At 49.9% G+C, this 18,252-nt stretch overlaps 2 protein-coding genes across 3 annotated transcripts in view; both read left to right on the top strand.

The window, feature by feature from the left end:
- Window positions 1-4,781: 4,781 nt before the first annotated feature.
- Window positions 4,782-9,828, top strand: CFP (complement factor properdin; the record flags this gene model as incomplete). Its single annotated transcript, XM_084259116.1, has 9 exons — window positions 4,782-4,860; window positions 4,934-5,084; window positions 6,246-6,421; window positions 6,833-7,003; window positions 7,121-7,312; window positions 7,449-7,622; window positions 7,870-8,061; window positions 8,186-8,297; window positions 9,620-9,828. 9 exons carry the CDS (start codon window positions 4,782-4,784, stop codon window positions 9,780-9,782), a joined length of 1,410 nt encoding a protein of 469 aa, XP_084115242.1. The 3' UTR covers window positions 9,783-9,828.
- A 4,099-nt stretch (window positions 9,829-13,927) lies between these two features.
- The window catches only part of SYN1 (synapsin I), a gene marked incomplete at both ends in the record, with an annotated part of 42,758 nt that continues 38,433 nt past the window's right edge, over window positions 13,928-18,252 (top strand). For both annotated transcript variants that reach the window (XM_084259111.1, XM_084259112.1), the window contains one exon: window positions 13,928-14,304. In XM_084259111.1, the coding sequence (XP_084115237.1) occupies window positions 13,928-14,304 (377 nt within the window). The remainder of the gene's footprint in view (window positions 14,305-18,252) is intronic.

Raw genomic sequence — 18,252 nt, 5'->3', positions numbered from 1 at the left:
TCCTGTCAGCACTGGCCCGACCTGGGCCTGGGGACCTGGGGGTTGGTGATTTGGGGGACGGTGCTACACCTGTCTCCACTGTTTGTTTCACTTCCCCTAAATATGGATCTTTTTTTTCTAAGAGTCCCCAAGAATGGGGAATTGTTCCTGTAAATATATATTTTTAAAGGTGATACTAGAGGCTGCTAGCATTTTTTCCCCGAAGCTGTTGGGACTGAGTGTAATAGGCATAACTGTGTGTGAAAGGGGGTGAGGGTGTGAAACTGATTGTGAAAGAGAACATGATGGCGTGTCTAAGAAACAGTAGTAGACACTGCACATTGGTAGCCAGGTGTGTAAAAGAGAGAAAATGTGGGAAGCTGTGATTGTGTGAAGGTGTATGATACTGAGTGTGAGAAAGTGGAAGTTGACAAACTTGACATTGTGTCTGTGTGAGAAATTGCGACTCTTATGTCAGAAAATCACTGGAGGGCTGAATGAGTGATTAAGGTACCGTTAAGAAAATGGTGGCATGTGTTTGAAATCATGTTTATGGGAAGGCATTAGGGACGGCACATCAGTCTCTGCTTGACAGGCTGAGAATGAGCAAAACAACTGAATGACCAAAAATAACATGTGAGAGCCTCCATGGACATGAAAGTGTGGTAGAGATTGTTAAGGACCGTGTGGAGGTAAGAAACATCACTATATGTAAACAGGTGACTGCTGGAATCATGAAATTTCATGTCAGGCTGTTGTATCAACAAAGGTGATGGGTGTGTATATGTGAGAATTTGATTGAGAGCACGGGGCTGTGAGGCCAAATGGGTGACTGAGACAAGACACATGATTGTGTGAAAAAGTGTTCATGGGAGACTAGTAATGATTAGGAAAAAAGGCTTTGACTGGAAGGATAGGAGAGGCTGTAATTGTGTATGTGTGCCTGAGGCTAGCAGCACGTTGATTTTCAGTCACTACTACAGTCTAGCCCCCAGGTTCAGGGATTATGAAAGTATGAGAGAAACGATGGTGAGAGTGACTGAAACAGTTTTAGAGGTCAGGTAACTGTGAGTGAAAGACTATTATACCAATAACAAAGTCAGCTGTGTGAGAGAGAATGGACCACTGAGCACTGTGTGAGTATGTGGGTCTGCAGAACATTTCACTGGAGACTACATCAGATTCTTATTTTTGTGAGAGAGTGTGAGAATATGTGTCAGTGTGTGCAAGAAATCAACAAGGCTGTAATCATTTTTGATAAACTGTGTGAAGAAAACAATGGTGTGGACAACTGAGATGGGCTGTGAGACATAATGTGTGGAGCTTATTAAACGCCTAGTAGCAGTTGTGAATGAATGACTGTGAATGACAGAAGATGACTGAGATAAAAATGATGGTGACCGTGCATGGGTGACTGACCACGTGTCTGAGAAATGTATCGTGTGGGTATGTGTAAAACTCTTTGCAATACACTTTCTTAAAGTTTGCACATCAAGGAGCAGCTATGTTGGAAGCCACTTGAGAAGAACTGTGAGATTAGGTGTCTGTGGCAGTGTCTGAGGTACTTATGTGGCTGTGCATGAGTGTGAAGCTATAACCAGGGACTGTGGGTGTGTGAAATGGGGGCTTGAGTGAGAAGAGGTAGGAGAGATGGTGATTTTGTGTGTGTGGTAAACTTCATGAGAGATTAGTTAGTGGTGCCTTTAACTCAGGGACCATTGGAGCCTGTGAGAAAATGGTAGCCTGACTGAGTGATTGAAACATCAAAGGGTGTGACTGTGTGTATGTGAAAAATGCTGGTGAGAGTAAATACTGGTGATATTTGCTGAATGAAGCAGGCTCTAAGACATGATTATGAATGTGAAACTGTTAGTAGGAGCCTGTGGTAAGGCCAGGAGTCAATGGCAGAGAAAATACTCCGAGTGAGTGATGGAGAAATGTCTGCGAGACTGTTGCCAGTATGTATGTGAGCCTCTTGGTAAGAGATAATCGCAGAGGCTGTAAATCCAGAGCTGCGTATGTAACTTTGTGAAAGAAACGCGACATTGAGACCAAATGAGAGACCACAGATCAACTATGCCCGGCCTAGGGGGAAAGTCCTCTTCCTTTTATCCTCTTCCTCCCCATAGGCCCTTCCTCCTTGGTCCCCAGGTCTGGCTTTTCCCAGTTCTCCAAAACTTGAAATGTTGGAGTTCCCCTGAACTTTGCCTTAGGCTCCTTCCCTCTTTAAGACATTGATTATCCCCCACCTCGCCACAGTGATGCCCATATTTTTACCTCCCACCCAGACTGTTCCTTTTGGCCCTTACCAGAATCTCTAAAGTTTTGTTAATTTTACTTATTCACTCAGCACATCTCTACCAAGCACTTACTGTTTGCTGGTGCCCAGCTACACCCTGCCAACATGGCAGTTAACAAACCAGACAAAAATCCCTGCCCTCATGGAACTGGTGTTTTAGGGAGGGCAGCAGTCAACAGACAGACAAATGCATTGTATCAGGTGGTAGCAGCACCATTAAATGAGACAAGACTCTCCTGGTCTTTGTTTAAATAAGAAATCTGCAGAGTCATTTTATTGCCCAAATGTGTGGGAGAAAGGGAACACAATCCTCTTCCACAGGGAATCCAATGAGTATTTATACAATTTAGGAACAAAGAAAATATCAATGATAACATTATTACCAGGGCAACAGGTGATTAGATAAAGCAGCCAACTAGAATTACAGATTTCTTGGGAAGTTCATTTTCACAAGATAACACAATGCTGGTATTTGAAGTCTTAGAATCAACAAGACCTCTTTGTTCAAAGCACACTCTCAAAAACAGGCTTATATTATCGGGAAACCAAATACATCTGTAATGAACACCAATGTCAACACACTTTATCATCAATAAAACAAGACCAGTGTTCTTGGGAAAGTTGTTTTAACACCTGACCAAATCAAACTCTTTGGTCTTGTTTTAATTTGCAGGATGTTATTTCTCCCTCCATGAATTTAGGGGAATTGTCTCCCTATCTTTTATAGGCTCCTTCTTGTTAATTACAACGATTTCTGCTTTTAAAACAGGCTCTGGAATTTCACTCATTAGGGCTTATTAAAAGAAAATAGGTCTGCAGAGCTCAGTTTTAACTGCATGGAAAATGGGCTGAATTAAGAGTAAAATAAGGATCGGGCCTCCCTGGTGGCGCAAGGGGTTAGGACGCAACCTATGAAGCTATCCGCAGTCACTGCAAGCACGAGTTCAATCCCTGGCCAGGGCGCAACCCACATGGCACAGCAGACCTCTCCCGGCTCGCCCACTGCTGCCCTCAGCAGTGTAGTTCAGTCAGACTGCCTGTTCTGTTCCCTGCTCTGTCTCTGGTGAATCCTCTTACCCCTCCCCAACACTTCTGGCCTGTACCCCAGTTCTTGTATGCATAAATAAATAAATCTTTTTTTGAAAAAAAAAAAAACAGTAAAATAAGGAATACATAAAAACGTTTTTCCAGGTGAGACCCCCAAAGAAAAGTAAAGTGAGATCAGGGACTAGAAGGACCCTTTCTTAAAGGGTGGTCCCTGGCCAGCGGCATCTGGGCGATTTCCTGGGAGCTTGTTAGAAGTGCATGTTCTTGAGCCCCACCTGAGACTCACAGAATCAGAAATGGGTGGAGCCTAGGAACCCTTGATGTAACTAACCTCCCAGATGATTCTGATACACACTGAGGTTTGAGAGCCGCTGGGTGATGGGACCCCATCCAAAAGAATGGCTGGGGAATGCCTCTGTCAGGGAGATGCCACTCATCTGTCTCCTGTTTTAGATCATTAAGTCCCTTAAGGGCCAGGATTTGGGATTGTCTTGTTCTCTGTTCCACCCAATGCCAAGAAGAGATTCTGGCACCTATAGATGCTCAGTAAATGTTGAATAAATGTATTTAACAGACACAGAGCATCTACTTCATGCCAGGCACTGCACTAGAGACTTTTTTAAAAGTTTAGCTCTCAATCTTCCCAACAAGCACTGTGATGTAGGCTCAGGGGGGGAGGTGTCATCTCCCCAAGTGACTCTGATGAAATATCACCGAGTGGTTTCCTGGCCAACCCACCCTGGCAGGGCCCTGAAGATATCTCCAGCTGGGGCAGGACAGTGGGTAACCCCAATTCACCCAATCTTCCCCACACTCTTGTCACTTCCCCTTCTCACTTCCCTGTGCTGCCTTTCCCTCCACATGCTGACCGCAGAGAACCTCACTTTCAGGAAAGAGGACAGCAGTTAGGTCAGAATAGAAAATGAAGCAACTACTTCAATGCCTGCTCCACCCCATGAGGGGGAACACGCCACACTCACTCCACCCTTGTTCAAAACCCCCACGAGCTTCACCCTGTCCCTGTGGTAGAGGTTATGCATTTTACAGGTGGAGAAACTAAGGCTCTGAGAGGTTGGAAGTGATTTGCCCGAGGTCAGCCAGGAAGTCCGTCTTGCTCCAAACGCCTCTGCTCCATTTTCCCTCAGTAAGATTTGTCCAAGGAGCATTGACTGAGTGCTGAAGAGATGCTGAGCAGAGCGCAGGGTACTGGGGATAGAGAGACAAACAAAACGGGACCAAGAGTGAGCAGGGAAGTAGGGAGGGGAGGAGGCGGCTCAGGAGCAGAGGTGACGGCAGAGGTGTGCGCTGAAGAGACCTGCACGGTGCCCTCCCCTCCCCCTTGCTGCCTGCCCTTCAGCCTCCCAGTTCCTCCTGCCCCTGGTTCCTCTTTCCCACTGATTCCGGTGCAGGTCAGACCACATAAAGCCAGGCAGGCTGCAGGGGCGCAGTGCTCAACATGCCCGCCGGAGCGCACGTCCTGGGGTTGCTACTGCTGCCACTGCTGCTCCTACTGCTGCTCACGCTACCAGCCACAGGTGAGTGAGTGAGGGCCCTACTGACCCCCGGATCTACTACATCCCTAACCATGTACCCCTTGCCCTGTTACAGGTTTGGGTCCTGTACATTGCTTCACCCAGTATGAGGAATCCTCGGGCGAGTGCAAGGGCCTCCTGGGGGAAAACATCCGTGTTGAAGACTGCTGTCTCAACACTGCCTATGCCTTCCAGGAGCCCGGCAGCAAGCTCTGCCACACATGCAGGTTAGGAGGAGCCTGGGCTTGGGGGGAGGCAAAAGGGACTGTCTATAAGGCAACCCGGCACTGGGCTCTTTCCTTCTCTGTGAATTCCCAGGGGGGCTCCAAGGCCCTTGTCATGACTGTAGCTCAGGGCTTCTCAGCCTCAAATTTATTGACATTTGGGGCCAGAAAATTCTTCATTGTGGGGAGGCTAACCTGTACATTGCAGGATGTGTTGTGGCATCCCTGGCTTCCCATTAGATGCTTGTAGCAACTCCCTCCAAACCCCCCCCCCCCCCGCCCTTTCCAGTTGCCACAGGAAAAATACCTGCAGACATTACCACATGCACCCTGCAGGATAAAATGCCCCTCCCCCACCAAGTTGAAACCAGAGATAGAACACTTCCTCTTTATCAAGCACTGTGGGTGGCTTGCAGCACAGGTATTTCTATTGTGTGCTTACTGTGTACACACATTGTGGGGTGGGAGAATTTGGGGAATTCTGAGGGCAGCTCCAGACCCCTAATACTGATAATACTTCATATCCATTGGGCACTTCCAGCATAGCAGATGCATCACAGGGGTGAGGGCCAGCTAAGGACTTCCGAGGGGAGCTCTAGTCTCTTCATCGTGTTGCCACTTTACATGTACTGAGCCCCACTCTCTATACGTGATGTATTTTCTAACTGCTTTGCTGTGTATCCCAGATACATCATAGGGTGGGGCCCCTGTCCGTGTTAGCAGTTCACCTCCATAGCATTATGCTATGTAGAGGTTGGGGGTAGATCTGGCATCTGGGGTATTTCTGAGGAGGTCTCTGAGCACATTGGGATGATGGCTTCTATTTATAAAGCACTTTCTGTTTGCCTGCTACTGTGTACTGCAGTGGCCTGGTGGGTATCTAACAGCTGTTCTGAGCTCCTACTCTTCACATTTGTGAGCCTGGCAATGTCCTTGGGGTCTTCAAAGTGTAACTCCACATCATAAAGGTAAATGACATTTATTACACTTACTGCATGCCCACCTCTTCCCATTCAATCCTCCAGTACCCCTAGGAACAGGTATCATCAATCCATTCCACAAACACTTATCCAGCAGCCCTGCATACCTGCCCACACCTTGCTGTCCCATGCACCATCTCGCCAGCTCTCACTTGGATGGGACACAATGCGTTCCTCTCTGCAGATCTCCACGGTGGTCATTGTGGTCTGCGTGGGCCCCCTGCTCAGTGACCTGCACCGAGGGCTCCCAGCTGCGGCACCGGCGCTGCATAGGCTGGGGTGGGCAGTGCCCTGAAAAGGTGGAGCCTGGGACTCTCGAGTGGCAGCTTCAGGCCTGTGAGGACCAGCCATGTTGTCCTGGTGAGGAAGATCAGCACAGCGGGCAAGGGCTGCCCATCATCCAGCACTGGGAGCAGTCAGGGCAGAGGCCCAGAGAGTGGGATTGTGCCTGATGTTTATGAGGTGCTAAGGAGGAAGCTGGTGTGGCCAGAGGAGGGTGGTGGGAGATGAGATCAGAGGGGGCCGGTCCTCATGGACCATGGTGATCAGTTTGCGGCCAGAGGAGGAACATAATCCGACTCAAATTCTACCAGCTCCCTCTCCCTGTCAGGACGACGGACTATGTGTGAGGGGGGAAGCAATAGTCCAGATGAGCAGTGATGGTGAACCAGGTGTGGCGGAGGACAGGATGAACTGACGTGAAGGAAATGAGCAGACTGGGACCCCAGTGACTCCCACACCTCCATCCCATGCCCCTCTTTCCCCCCACAGAAATGGGCGGTTGGTCTGACTGGGGGCCCTGGGCCCCTTGCTCTGTCACCTGCTCCAAAGGGACCCGAACCCGACGTCGAACATGTGATCGCCCCACCCCCAAATGTGGGGGACACTGCCCAGGAGAAGCACATGAGTCAGAGGCCTGTGACACCAAGAAGCCCTGCCCGAGTGAGTGAGGGCAGCCATGGGGCACTGGTGGTGCTGGGGGTTTACAGCAGGGAACTGTCAGGATGGGAGGACTTTGACACACGTGCCCACACTTGGCATACCCCCACCCCACCACAGTACACGGGGCCTGGGCTGCTTGGGGCCCCTGGGGCCCCTGCTCGGGCTCCTGCCACAGTGGACCCCAGGTGCCTATGGAGAGGCGGAGCCGCACCTGTTCTGCACCGGAGCCGTCCAAGGAGCCTCCTGGGAACCCCTGCGTAGGATCACCCTATGAGCAGCGAGTCTGCAGCGGCCTGCCACCCTGCCCAGGTATGCAGAAATAAGACCTCTGACATGCAGCTCTTGATCTGAGCACAAATTCTCTGCCCTGCCAATGTGGAGCTCTACGGGCTGAGGGTGAGGATCAAGGTGACCTTTCTCCTAATTCCTTTCCCCTCCCCAACAGTGGCTGGGGGCTGGGGAAAATGGAGTCCCATGAGCCCCTGCTCTGTGACCTGCGGCTTGGGCCAGACCATGGAACAACGAAAGTGTGATCACCCTGTGCCCAAGCATGGGGGCCCCTTATGTGCTGGTGCTGCCACCCGGACTCACCTCTGCAACACAACCATGTCCTGCCCTGGTCAGAACCTCCAGATGCACCATTTCCTACCTGAGCTCCCTTGTTCTCCTCTATCCCATTCTGCTGCCATTGCCTTGTTCCTGACTCTCATCTGTCCATTCCTGGCCCTGATGCCTTGGTTCTGCCCCTGATCCCCCACTCTCTCATCTGATCACTCCCACCTCCTCCCCCCTCCCCATTCATTCTTCTGAGCCCCCACACTGGCTCCCTGCCTTGGTGTGAGTCCCTGTTGCCTGTGTCTCTGCAGTGGATGGAGAGTGGGGGCCTTGGGGGCAGTGGAGCACCTGTACCCGCCCAGGCATGAAATACATCAGCTGTCAAGAAATCCAGGGCCAACAGTCTCGCTCCAGGAGCTGCAAGGGCCGCAAGTTTGATGGACAGCGATGTACTGGGCAACAACAGGATATCCGGAACTGCTACAATATCCAGCATTGCCGCTGTGAGTGCCCCAGGGCCAGCCCACACCAGCACAGCAGTTTTCTTATTCTGCCGTGCACCCCAAGTTCCTGCAGCCTTTCACCACCTCTAAGTCTGACTAAGTCTATAACCCGTTCTCCTTGCAGGGAAAGGCTCATGGGCAGAGTGGAGTACCTGGGGGTTGTGCATGCCCCCATGTGGACCCAACCCCCTCCGCAGCCGCCAGCGCCTCTGCACAGCCCCACTCCCCAAGTTCTCGTGAGTGTGGGGCCAGTGTGCCTAGGAGGGGGTCGTGATATCACTGTCAGCAGTCAAGGCAGGGGAGTCAGCTACCTCCAACCAGAGCTCCCACCACTGGGTCTAAGGGGCCTGCCTTGCTGAGCTGAAAATGCTCCACTGCAGGAAGAGGGGAGAGATGAAAGGAGCTGAGGAAGAAGATACTGAGGGGAAAATTAGACTCTGTACCCTCAGTCATGCATTTGCTCCCTCAGCCGTTCTCCTGTTCCCTCAGTCCTTTGTGTGACCATCTGTTCCACTCTCGGTTACCCCAGCTTTCATTTGCTCACTCAGTCCCTCAGTCCTTCATGCCTCCGTGGATGAGTCCATGTCTCACTTCCCATCTCACCGCCCCAGGGCACTTTAAACCCTTTTTGGCAACAGATGCAGATGCACAACAGATCCCATGGACCCCCCAGGGGTTCCAGGTGGGCAAGGCCTTGAGGGCATATGAGGAATGGTTGGTGCATGGAAAGGGGACTGACTGCCGCCTCAGCCTGGATGCAGGAGGAGGACCTGGTATCCCTGGGGGGACGAGCTTGGGAACAGCATTCTATCCTGGATATAGGTGCCAGCTGCCCAAAGTGTCTCCAGGTGGCCAGGGCGACCCATGTGTTGGAGAGGGTTAAAGCACTCATCCCTTCCTTATTTCCACATATGTCAAGCTATGAGATTGAGTGGACTATTTCCAACTCTCGAAGGGCTGCCATCTGGGCAGTGATCTCCAGCTGTGGAGTTTAGAGTAGATTCTGAAGATGTTGGGGATGTTGAGTGGATGAGGGAAAGAATGAAGAAGGGACTGATTGAAAGAGTCAGGGTGGAAGTGAATAGAGGGCTTTCTTAGTGGGAGAAATAATCCAGGCAAAGAGCCTTCTGGACATGGGACCGAGTCTGGATTTAGTGGAAGAGAAAGGGAGGGATTGACTTGGGGCAGGAATTTGGGCTCAACAAGGCCTCGAATGCCAGGGCAAGGCACTTGGATTTTTTTTTCCAGTGGGCAGTAGGGAGAGATATAAAGGGTTTTGGAGGTAAGAGAAGGTAGCTCGTGTCAACAGGTAATAATTACCAGCACTTGCTGTGTACCAGCCACCACTTGGAGCATGTTCCCAGAATGAGCTCATTTATCCTCGCTCAGCCCAGTGAGGTAGGTATTATTGCCATTTTTCAGATGAGAGAAACAGGCAAGCGCAGATACAGAAATGACCCAGTATCTCACAGCTAAAGCAAATAGGGTTGAGCACAGTTTGCCGAATGTATCCTTGCCTTTTCTGAGCTGCTCCCTTCCATCTTTCCCAATGTCCCAGGCTCACCTTAACCACCGTGGAAGGGCAGGATGAGAAGAACTTAACCTTCTGGGGGAAACCAGCAACACTGTGTGAGGAGCTGCAGGGGCAGAAGATGATGGTGGAGGAGAAACGGCCATGTCTACACGTGCCTGCCTGCAAAGACCCCGAAGATAAGCTCTAATACCCCTTTCTTCCACTCTGACCCCAACCTCCTAGAGCTCAATAAACCAGCCTTTTCCCCAGGAGTGGGGCCATAGCATCTTCTAGGGCAAAGGGCACAGTGTAAGCTAAGTTCACAGTGGACTGTTGTGGAAAACTCTTATTTTTTAATGTGACCACAATTTGGCAGGCAAGTAACCAGCTCCAACTTCCTTCTCCGCTGCTTTATCCCCAAGGTCTGCACCCCCCCCCCCACCCACAATGCCCTGGGGCCACCCAGCGCATCCCTCTGCAGAGCTCCGGGCTTCCTGATTGGCTTGCTTATTCTCTGTCTCCCCGCCTCCTTGAGCTCCCTAGGTTCCCACCCACAGGAGCTTCTTGGCTGGCCTGTCAATCCACAGTTGAATGGCGGCAGAGGCGTGGCTGAAGTTGGCACCCCGCTGCGAGAGCACCTGCACCCACCCACTCCCAACAGCCCAATTCCAATGCTGCAATTAGTGTCGACAAATAGCTCCGGGAGGGGGAAGGGGGGGGCGGACCGAAGAAGTGCCTATGAGGTGCTCAGAGCTGGAGTGGGGGCTGAGAGAAGCTAAAGTCAGCATTTGCGTGGAGGAGCCCTGAGACCAAACCAGACACAGGTTCCTCTAGCGTTTGTTCTTTCAACACTAATTAGCATCTAATGGATACTACAGCTAAGTCTGGGCATCAGGGTGGTGGAGGACGGTTAAAAGGAGAGGACATCTGAGCAAGAGAACAGATTCAGAATGGGTGATCCTTTCATTTAAACGTTTATTTGACACTTATCTACGCCTACTGTATACTAACAATAGTGCTGGACATCATAGGTAATAGAGAAGAGTCAGCATGGTAGTGTCTCCACAGCCAAGAGAACAAACCCAGACACTAATGCTCTTAGCATTTGCTCATTTATTGAGCACTAATTAGCACTTACTGAAAACAGGGCCTCTTGTGATGAGACAAATCATAAAAATCATAATTATGGTAATGCTAATTCTGAGACAGTACTTGCCCGGTGCCTTTGTAGTATTTTAAGACTTTCCATAGCATAAATTCTTTTCATCTACAATGAACCTAGAAGGTCCAGTTTTATCATTATCCCCATTTTACAAAGGAAAACAGGCACAGAAAGATAGTGGGTTAGACATTCCTGAAGCACTATGTCAGGAGCAAGGTTTCGGACTTCTGCTTTGTGCATGGCAGATCTGCAGCACCCAGACTGTCAGGGCACTCTTGTCTGGGAGGTACTGAGTGTATGTAGAGTGTACATGAAGTTATAATTGTGTGCACCATAGCTATGTATTATGTGCATGCATATTAAAGTGGCATGGATATTATGGATATCTTATAAACGTGGGGACAGTGCTGATTATGAACATGTCAGAGGATGTGTTTCAGAGTTGTGGCTCACTGATGCACAACAAAGAATCATTCTTGGTGTCCCTTCTATACACTCAGTCCTGCTGGGGAAGATAGAGACAGTACCGGAGAGCCTTAACTCTTGCCTTGGGGAGTTTAGACACTCCTGGGGGGAATACTCACTTCTGCAAAACAGTCTACCAAAAAAATGTCTGGAGAAAAGGAATGACACTTGGAACTACAAATACTAGGAACCGAGCCCCTGGGAAGAGACTGTCTGACAGATTCCTGAAGATCCCGACTTCTGGTTGCCAGAGAAGCCAGAAAAGTCTGTAGACTTGCAGCTGCTCCTGTCCCCCAGAGAGGGCACCATGGGCCCAGCACAGCTTGTTTGCTTCAGTTACTGAGCAAAAAACTGGAGAGCATGTAGTTTGAAATCTTGGTCAATACTGGTTTTGTGAGGAATACTGGGAGCTGGAATGCCAGAGAGGGCATCCAGAAGAGAGGGTGGCCAAAGCAAAGGCCTGGAGGTGGGACTGAAGCTGACTGGGTAGAGGAAGGCATGGAGGATGGCTTGAAAATATTTGTCTTGGAACTGTGGGAACCCAGGGGAAGAGGGGATGGAATCTGAGTCCTGGGGGAGAGGATTTCCTGTAGACTTTGGCCAAAGATCATCCTTAGAAGAGAGGAAATGGATTCCTGAGAAGTTACAGTACATTCAAAGATAGAGGGTGACTCCCCTTCACCTCTGAAGAGGGTGAAGGTGATAATTTTTATGGATGAAGTAAGCCAAGGCTCAGAGGGGCTGAGTTATTTTCCCAATGCCATGATGGAGCCCAAGTTTGAATGCAGGCACTCTGACTTCAGACCCCACACTATTTTTGCCTCATTTAAACAGGCCAATGGTTTAATGAATGAAGAATGAACAGATAAGTGGATGACAACTCTGAAAATCCTGCAGGTAGATGAGACTCCAAATCTGCCTGCTTCTTGCCTTATCTTCTTCCACCTCACTTGGTCCACAGTCATCTCTCACCGCGGCCCACAAGGCCCTGCTCAATCTGGTCCCTGCTAACATTTCTGATTCAATCTGCCACAATCTTCTCACCTTGTTTCAGCTGCACTGGCACTTACTCCTGGCACTTCTTAAAAGAAAAAAAAAAATAAGTGCACAAATTACAAAATGAACATGACCCTTTGGGAATGAAATTTGAGTTTTCAGATTTCCTCATCTATAAAACGAAAATGATATTGCCCGCCCAATAGTATTATCATGAGGGTTGGATGAGGCAATGTTTGTAAACAACTTAGTCAAGTATTAGGTACTGTCAACAAATGATTACTTATAAAAAAAAAATAAGTGCTTTCATAGTGGTCAGAATCTTACAGGGGTTGACAGATGGATTCCACAGCTTATCTCTGCCTGGACTATAAAGATCATTCACTCATGTGGCAAACATTTGGCACTTGCTGCAGGCATATCCTTGGATAGCTGTCCCTCTGTGTAAATTTCTTGGGTGTAGGGGGAGGCAAATATGAGCACTGATAAATAACAGGTGGTTGTGGGTTTTGACTGTGTCCAGGGTGAAGGGATGGGGCATATGGACCAAATGTGGGGGGATGGGAAAGGGAGATGGGCACACATCAAGGCTAGATCCTCAGGAAATATGTCTGTGTAGCAGCCCTAGGTTTGTCCAGGATTGTCAGTGGGTATGTGTTCTGTTGGGGTGCACACGCTTGTGTGCGTTCCCCTGGGTCTCTGTGTCAGTGTAGCTGTGTGCATATGCAGGCCTATACTGTGTATATGCATGCATGCCCATGTGTGTTACCCTGGGATTATGTGTGTATGTGTAGATGCCAGGATCCTTGTGTTCTATGTACATGGCTCTGTGTGTTTCCCTACGTGTGTGTGTGTGTGTGTCTGTGTCCCCACGTGTGTGTAATTCCCTGTGTGCCTCCTGTCTACCAGCTCCCGGGGGGCAAGGGTGTGTACTCCGCCCAAGTGCTCACCTTTGCCAGTCTGATGCAGGCTTCACCGCCCACGCACCTTTCTCTCTGCTCAAGCCTGTGTGGACGTCGGAGACTGATTTCCCCGCGGGGTACTGAGTGTGACCTTCCCCCCAACCCTCTCTGTGAGGGGGTTACTTCTCTACTTCTGTGTCACCGGGTGTGCCCCCATTCCCATCCCCCCCCCCAAATGCCTTCTGTGGTGAATATCAACACAGGAATCCGAGTATCTACCGAGGGTCCTGCATGAGGGCGAGTGTGAAGACCAGGATGAAGCAGGGTGGGGGGGCTTGTCTGACCACCCATCCTAACGCTCTGGACAAGCACCCACCCCGCCCCCATTCCCCAAATTGCGCATCCCCAATGGGGGGGGGGGGCGAGAGGGAAACAAGATGCGGCGTGGCGCGTGCGCACTGCCGCCTTCAGCACCGCGGACAGTGCCTTCGCCCCCGCCTGCCGACGCGCGCCACCGCCGCCCCAGCACTGAAGGCGCGCTGACGTCACTGGCCGTTCCTCCGCAAACTCCCCTTCCAGGTCGCCTTGGTCGCGTCCGCGCCGCCGCCGGCCCAGCCGGACTGCACCACGCCGAGCGCCAGATAGGGGGGTACGGGCGCGACCATCCGCGCTGCGGCGGCGGCGACTCAGCGCTGCCTCAGTCTGCAGCGGGCAGCCGAAGAGTCGCGTCGTGCCTGAGAGTGCAGCTGTGCTCCCGGGTCCCGCGCGGTCCGCCCCCGCGGCTCCTGATCAGACTGCTCCTAGGACCCCCTGCCCCGCGCCGCAGCCATGAACTACCTGCGGCGCCGCCTGTCGGACAGCAACTTCATGGCCAATCTGCCAAATGGGTACATGACAGACCTGCAGCGCCCGCAGCCGCCCCCGCCGCCGCCTTCTGCCCCCAGCCCCGGAGCCACACCCAGTCCCGCGACCGCCTCTGCCGAGAGGGCCTCCGGGGCCGCCCCGGTGGCTTCTCCGGCTGCCCCAAGCCCCGGGTCGTCGGGGGGCGGTGGCTTCTTCTCGTCGCTGTCCAACGCGGTTAAGCAGACCACAGCGGCCGCGGCCGCCACCTTCAGCGAGCAGGTGGGCGGCGGTTCTGGGGGCTCAGGCCGCGGGGGCGCCGCCGCCAGGGTGCTGCTGGTCATCGACGAGCCCCACACCGACTGGTAAGCCACCGCCATGGACGTCTCCCCGTGCTCCCGGCAGCTGGGCCCCCTGCCCATATATACCCTTTCCCTTTAAATTATTTTCCTGGGTGCTTTCTGCGTACTCCGCCCTTGCCCCCATTCCACACCTTAACCCCGCTTTCTCTATCGGTACTGGGAGCAGTTATCGGGCGCCTGCTGTTTACCTCCTTCCCAAAACCTTTGCTTCAAATGTCTGTGAGCATTTCAGAGCCTTGTGTGCCCTGCCTCAACCCCCCTCCCCCGCCCTCGCCCCAAGGACCTTGTCCTCTAATGGATCTTGTAAGCATTTATCAAGTACCTGCAGTGTGCCTCATCACAGAGCCCTTCCCCAAGGCCTTTGGCGTCCATGAATTTTGTGAACATTCATTAAGAGCTTGATGTGTGTCTTGTTCTCCTTAACCCTTGCCCTAAGGCCTTCTCCCAAATAGATCTTGTGAGCATGTATCCAGCGTGTGCTGTGTGCCCCACCCCAACCCTCTCCGGAAAGACCTTTTAAACTATTCAGTAAACATTGATTGAGTGCCTGCTGTGTATCCCACCCCAGCATCTCACCAAAAGCATTGCTCTTAATGGAGCCTGTGATCCTTTATTGAATACCTTCTATGCGCCCCCTCTCCAAGGGCCTGTTTCTCCAAAGGAGGTAGGACACATTAAGTGACTGATGTATGCCCCATCCTCAAACCCCTTTCTCAAATATACCATTTTCCGCAAATGACTTCCATGAGCATTTTTGAACCTTATGTGTGTGACTCATCTTCAGACTCACTCCCCCAAATCCTTTTCCTACAGTGGATCTAGAAAGCATTTATTGAATGTCTCCTTTATCATCTGTTCTCAAGCTACTCCTTCAAAGACTGTTCCTTTGGTAGACCCACCTAGCATTAATCAACCGCCTGCTGTGTAAACCTCTAAAGGCACTTTCCTTCAGTGTATTCAGCAAGCATTTATTGAGTGCCTGCTTTTACCCCAATCATTTAACCCTTTCCCCAGTGCTCTTTCATCTTCAGTCTGCATGAATTGAGCACCTTCTGCATGACACAACCTTCCGTCTTCTCCATAAAGGCCTTTACCTCCAATGAATACAGTGACCAGATACCTAGCACTTGCTGTGTACACCATTTCAATCTCCTTCCAAAGACCATTTCTTTTTAATTACTCCTTAGAAGCATTTGTGAAGCACCTGTTGTGTGCCTGATTCTGTGCCTTCTACACAGGTCTTTCCTCCCACGGATAGACAATCAAGCTTACATAGATCAAGCTCTGGTGTCCCTATTCCCCTTTTTCCAGCGGATCCAGTGGTTGCAGCCCATCTCTAGCCCCCACCCCTGACCCCCTCCTCTTTTAATGAGTCTAGTGAACATTTATTCATTAGCAGCCGGGTACTCAATTGTAATCACTTTCCCCCAAAGACCTTGTCCTCCAGTGGCTCCTGTGAGCATTTTTGGAATACCTTCTGTGTGCTCTATATTCACACACACACACACACACACACACACACACCTGCAATATCCTTTTATTCCAGTGGATCCAGTGAGCATGTGTGCAGCACCTGCTGTATGTAGGTGCTCCCCTTCATCAGCCATAGAAGAACCTGCATCAACCATAAGGCCTTTCTCTCCCCAGGGTCTTTTCCTATGGTAAATCCAGAGCCCAACTTATAAGGGCTACCTCTTTTCCACTCCCTCTAGTGTCCCTACAATGTCCTCTCCCACTCTTAAGTCCACATCCCAAAGGGCCTTCCTTCTATTTAAGCCAATAAACAGTGACCGAGCACCTACTCTGTAATAGCCATTCTCAACGTCCTTCTTCCTGGTTTGAGTTTATTGAGTGTCACCTGTCTCAAGAGCTCTCTTGAGGGGTGTATTTCATCCTGAATTTACTGGGTACCAGTTCTTTACTGGTTAGCTCACCCCTATACCCAGGAGCCCTAAACCATCAGCCTTTCTCTTATTTGGAGCCATTTATTCATTTTACACAGAGTTATTGCACACTCTGTGCCAGCGTTTGTTAAGCCCCGCTGTAATTCCCCTACTTCTAACCCTTCCGTTCCTTTGCTTTCCCTCCCTTATAATCCCAACTGCCAACTGGATTCTCTTCTGGTATACCTTTTCCTACATTCGAATCCACAACTATCTAATGAGCATTTACTGTATACTGCCAAGAATCCCATGCTAGGTGTCTCTTCTCCTTTCCCTGTTGTAGCCTAATTCCCCCTTGAACAACCTCCTTCCTGCCTGTCACACCACACGATTCTGAAAGCTTATGATGTGCACCTACTGTCTTCTGGCCAAGTATTCTGCCCCCATTTATTTGCCATCTTCCCAACAACCCTTTTTTCCCTCAATCCAAAAAGCACTTATTAATCTCTTAGTGCATTCTGTTCAGACAACTACATCCATCTTTCCTTCATCAATCCATGAAGCATTTATTGAACACACGCTGTGGTTCCTTCATAAGATCCACTCGCTCAGGAGTTATCTTTCTGGCTAAATTTGCTCCATTGAAGTCAACAAACCTTAATGAGACCCCTGCTGTATATTGGTAAGCACTTTCCTTTAGACTTCCCTTCTCTACTCCACCCCTCCAGGTAGAGTCTTTGCTGCTTTTCCCGTCATTCCACCAAGCACATTAGTTATCTACCGCATACCGACAAGGACCTCCCCTTTTCCATAATCACAACACCAGAGTTTACCCTTTTTTCTTGTAATATGTTGGGCAAGCAAGCATGAACACCTGCTGATTCAGTGAAAGGTTCTTCCCCTCCCCCTTCTGCATCCCACAAGCCCCCTTTTGTCCAACTGTTCCTCAAAAGGTTTCTTCTAGTCGATGTCACAAACATTTATTTAGTGTCCACTGTAGGCGGGGTGTGATGGGCGAAGGGAGAGCACCTATGGCCACCATGGGGACAGAGGCCTCTACATCCCCAGTTCACAGGCATCCAGCAACACGCAGGCTTTAGGGGGTTCAGCCTGGAATAAAGGGGTTGTTGTGCAAAATCTGTAATCAATTGCACGCCTCAGGACAGTCTGCCTCCCTCACCACTCTCATTCTCTCCTGGGCAGCAAGTCCTCCGTGGTTTAAAGTTATACATTCTGAGTGGAGGTTCATCTCGCCTCTTTACAGATAATCTAACCCAATGCTTTGCAGACTGTGGGTCCCCTAATGACTTGTGATCAGCATTTCATTGTTTCACGAACTAAGATATGTGAAAATAGAAGATTCCAGAAAATATTGCACATAGTGACTAGAAGGCTTATTTAGCGAAACTGTTACTCCAATGAGAGAGATAATCAAGACTGTACATCATATAGCATGTGTAGTGCATCTGTTAGATAATAGATTTATAGCCTATGAGATATATGCATGCATATGTTTTTCTTCATGAAATAGAATAAAAAAGAATAGGAAATATTGTATTCCATTGCACATAGTAAGAGTAATTATTTACTGAAACTTTCATTCCAGTTAAATATGTATATTTGTATGCATTCTACATGCATCTACACATAACATGTGATATATAATATGTTATATATTGTATAAGGATCCTGCATTTTTGGTATATGTGTCTTATATAATATATATTACATATATAGGGTGGGTTATTATGTAAATAGCTATGTAGTGGGTTATATAAAATATATTTCTTATTGTGGCTTCTTTTCTTAGACTTCCTTGGAAGCAGACCCTGAGACTTTGAGATTTATGTGCAGATTTGTTGGGGAGAGTTCTTGGGAACAACACCTGTTGCGGGGGAGGAGTGGGGGAAGCAGGATTTGGCAGAAGGAAAGGTTGAGCTATGATACAGCCACAACAGAGGCTGCTGCCAGGCTTCTGGGGGCCCTGGAGCTGGGATGACCCTTCAGAGTTGTTACACTTGAGGTTGGGGGGGGGCAGGATTTTGGATTCTTGCTTAGTCATTGACGT

The sequence above is a fragment of the Talpa europaea genome (genome assembly GCF_964194135.1).
Source record: "Talpa europaea genome assembly, chromosome: X".
Taxonomy (NCBI): Eukaryota; Metazoa; Chordata; class Mammalia; order Eulipotyphla; family Talpidae; genus Talpa; species Talpa europaea.
Note: the sequence above shows the minus strand (reverse complement) of the source record. Positions and strands in the feature narration are given on the sequence as shown.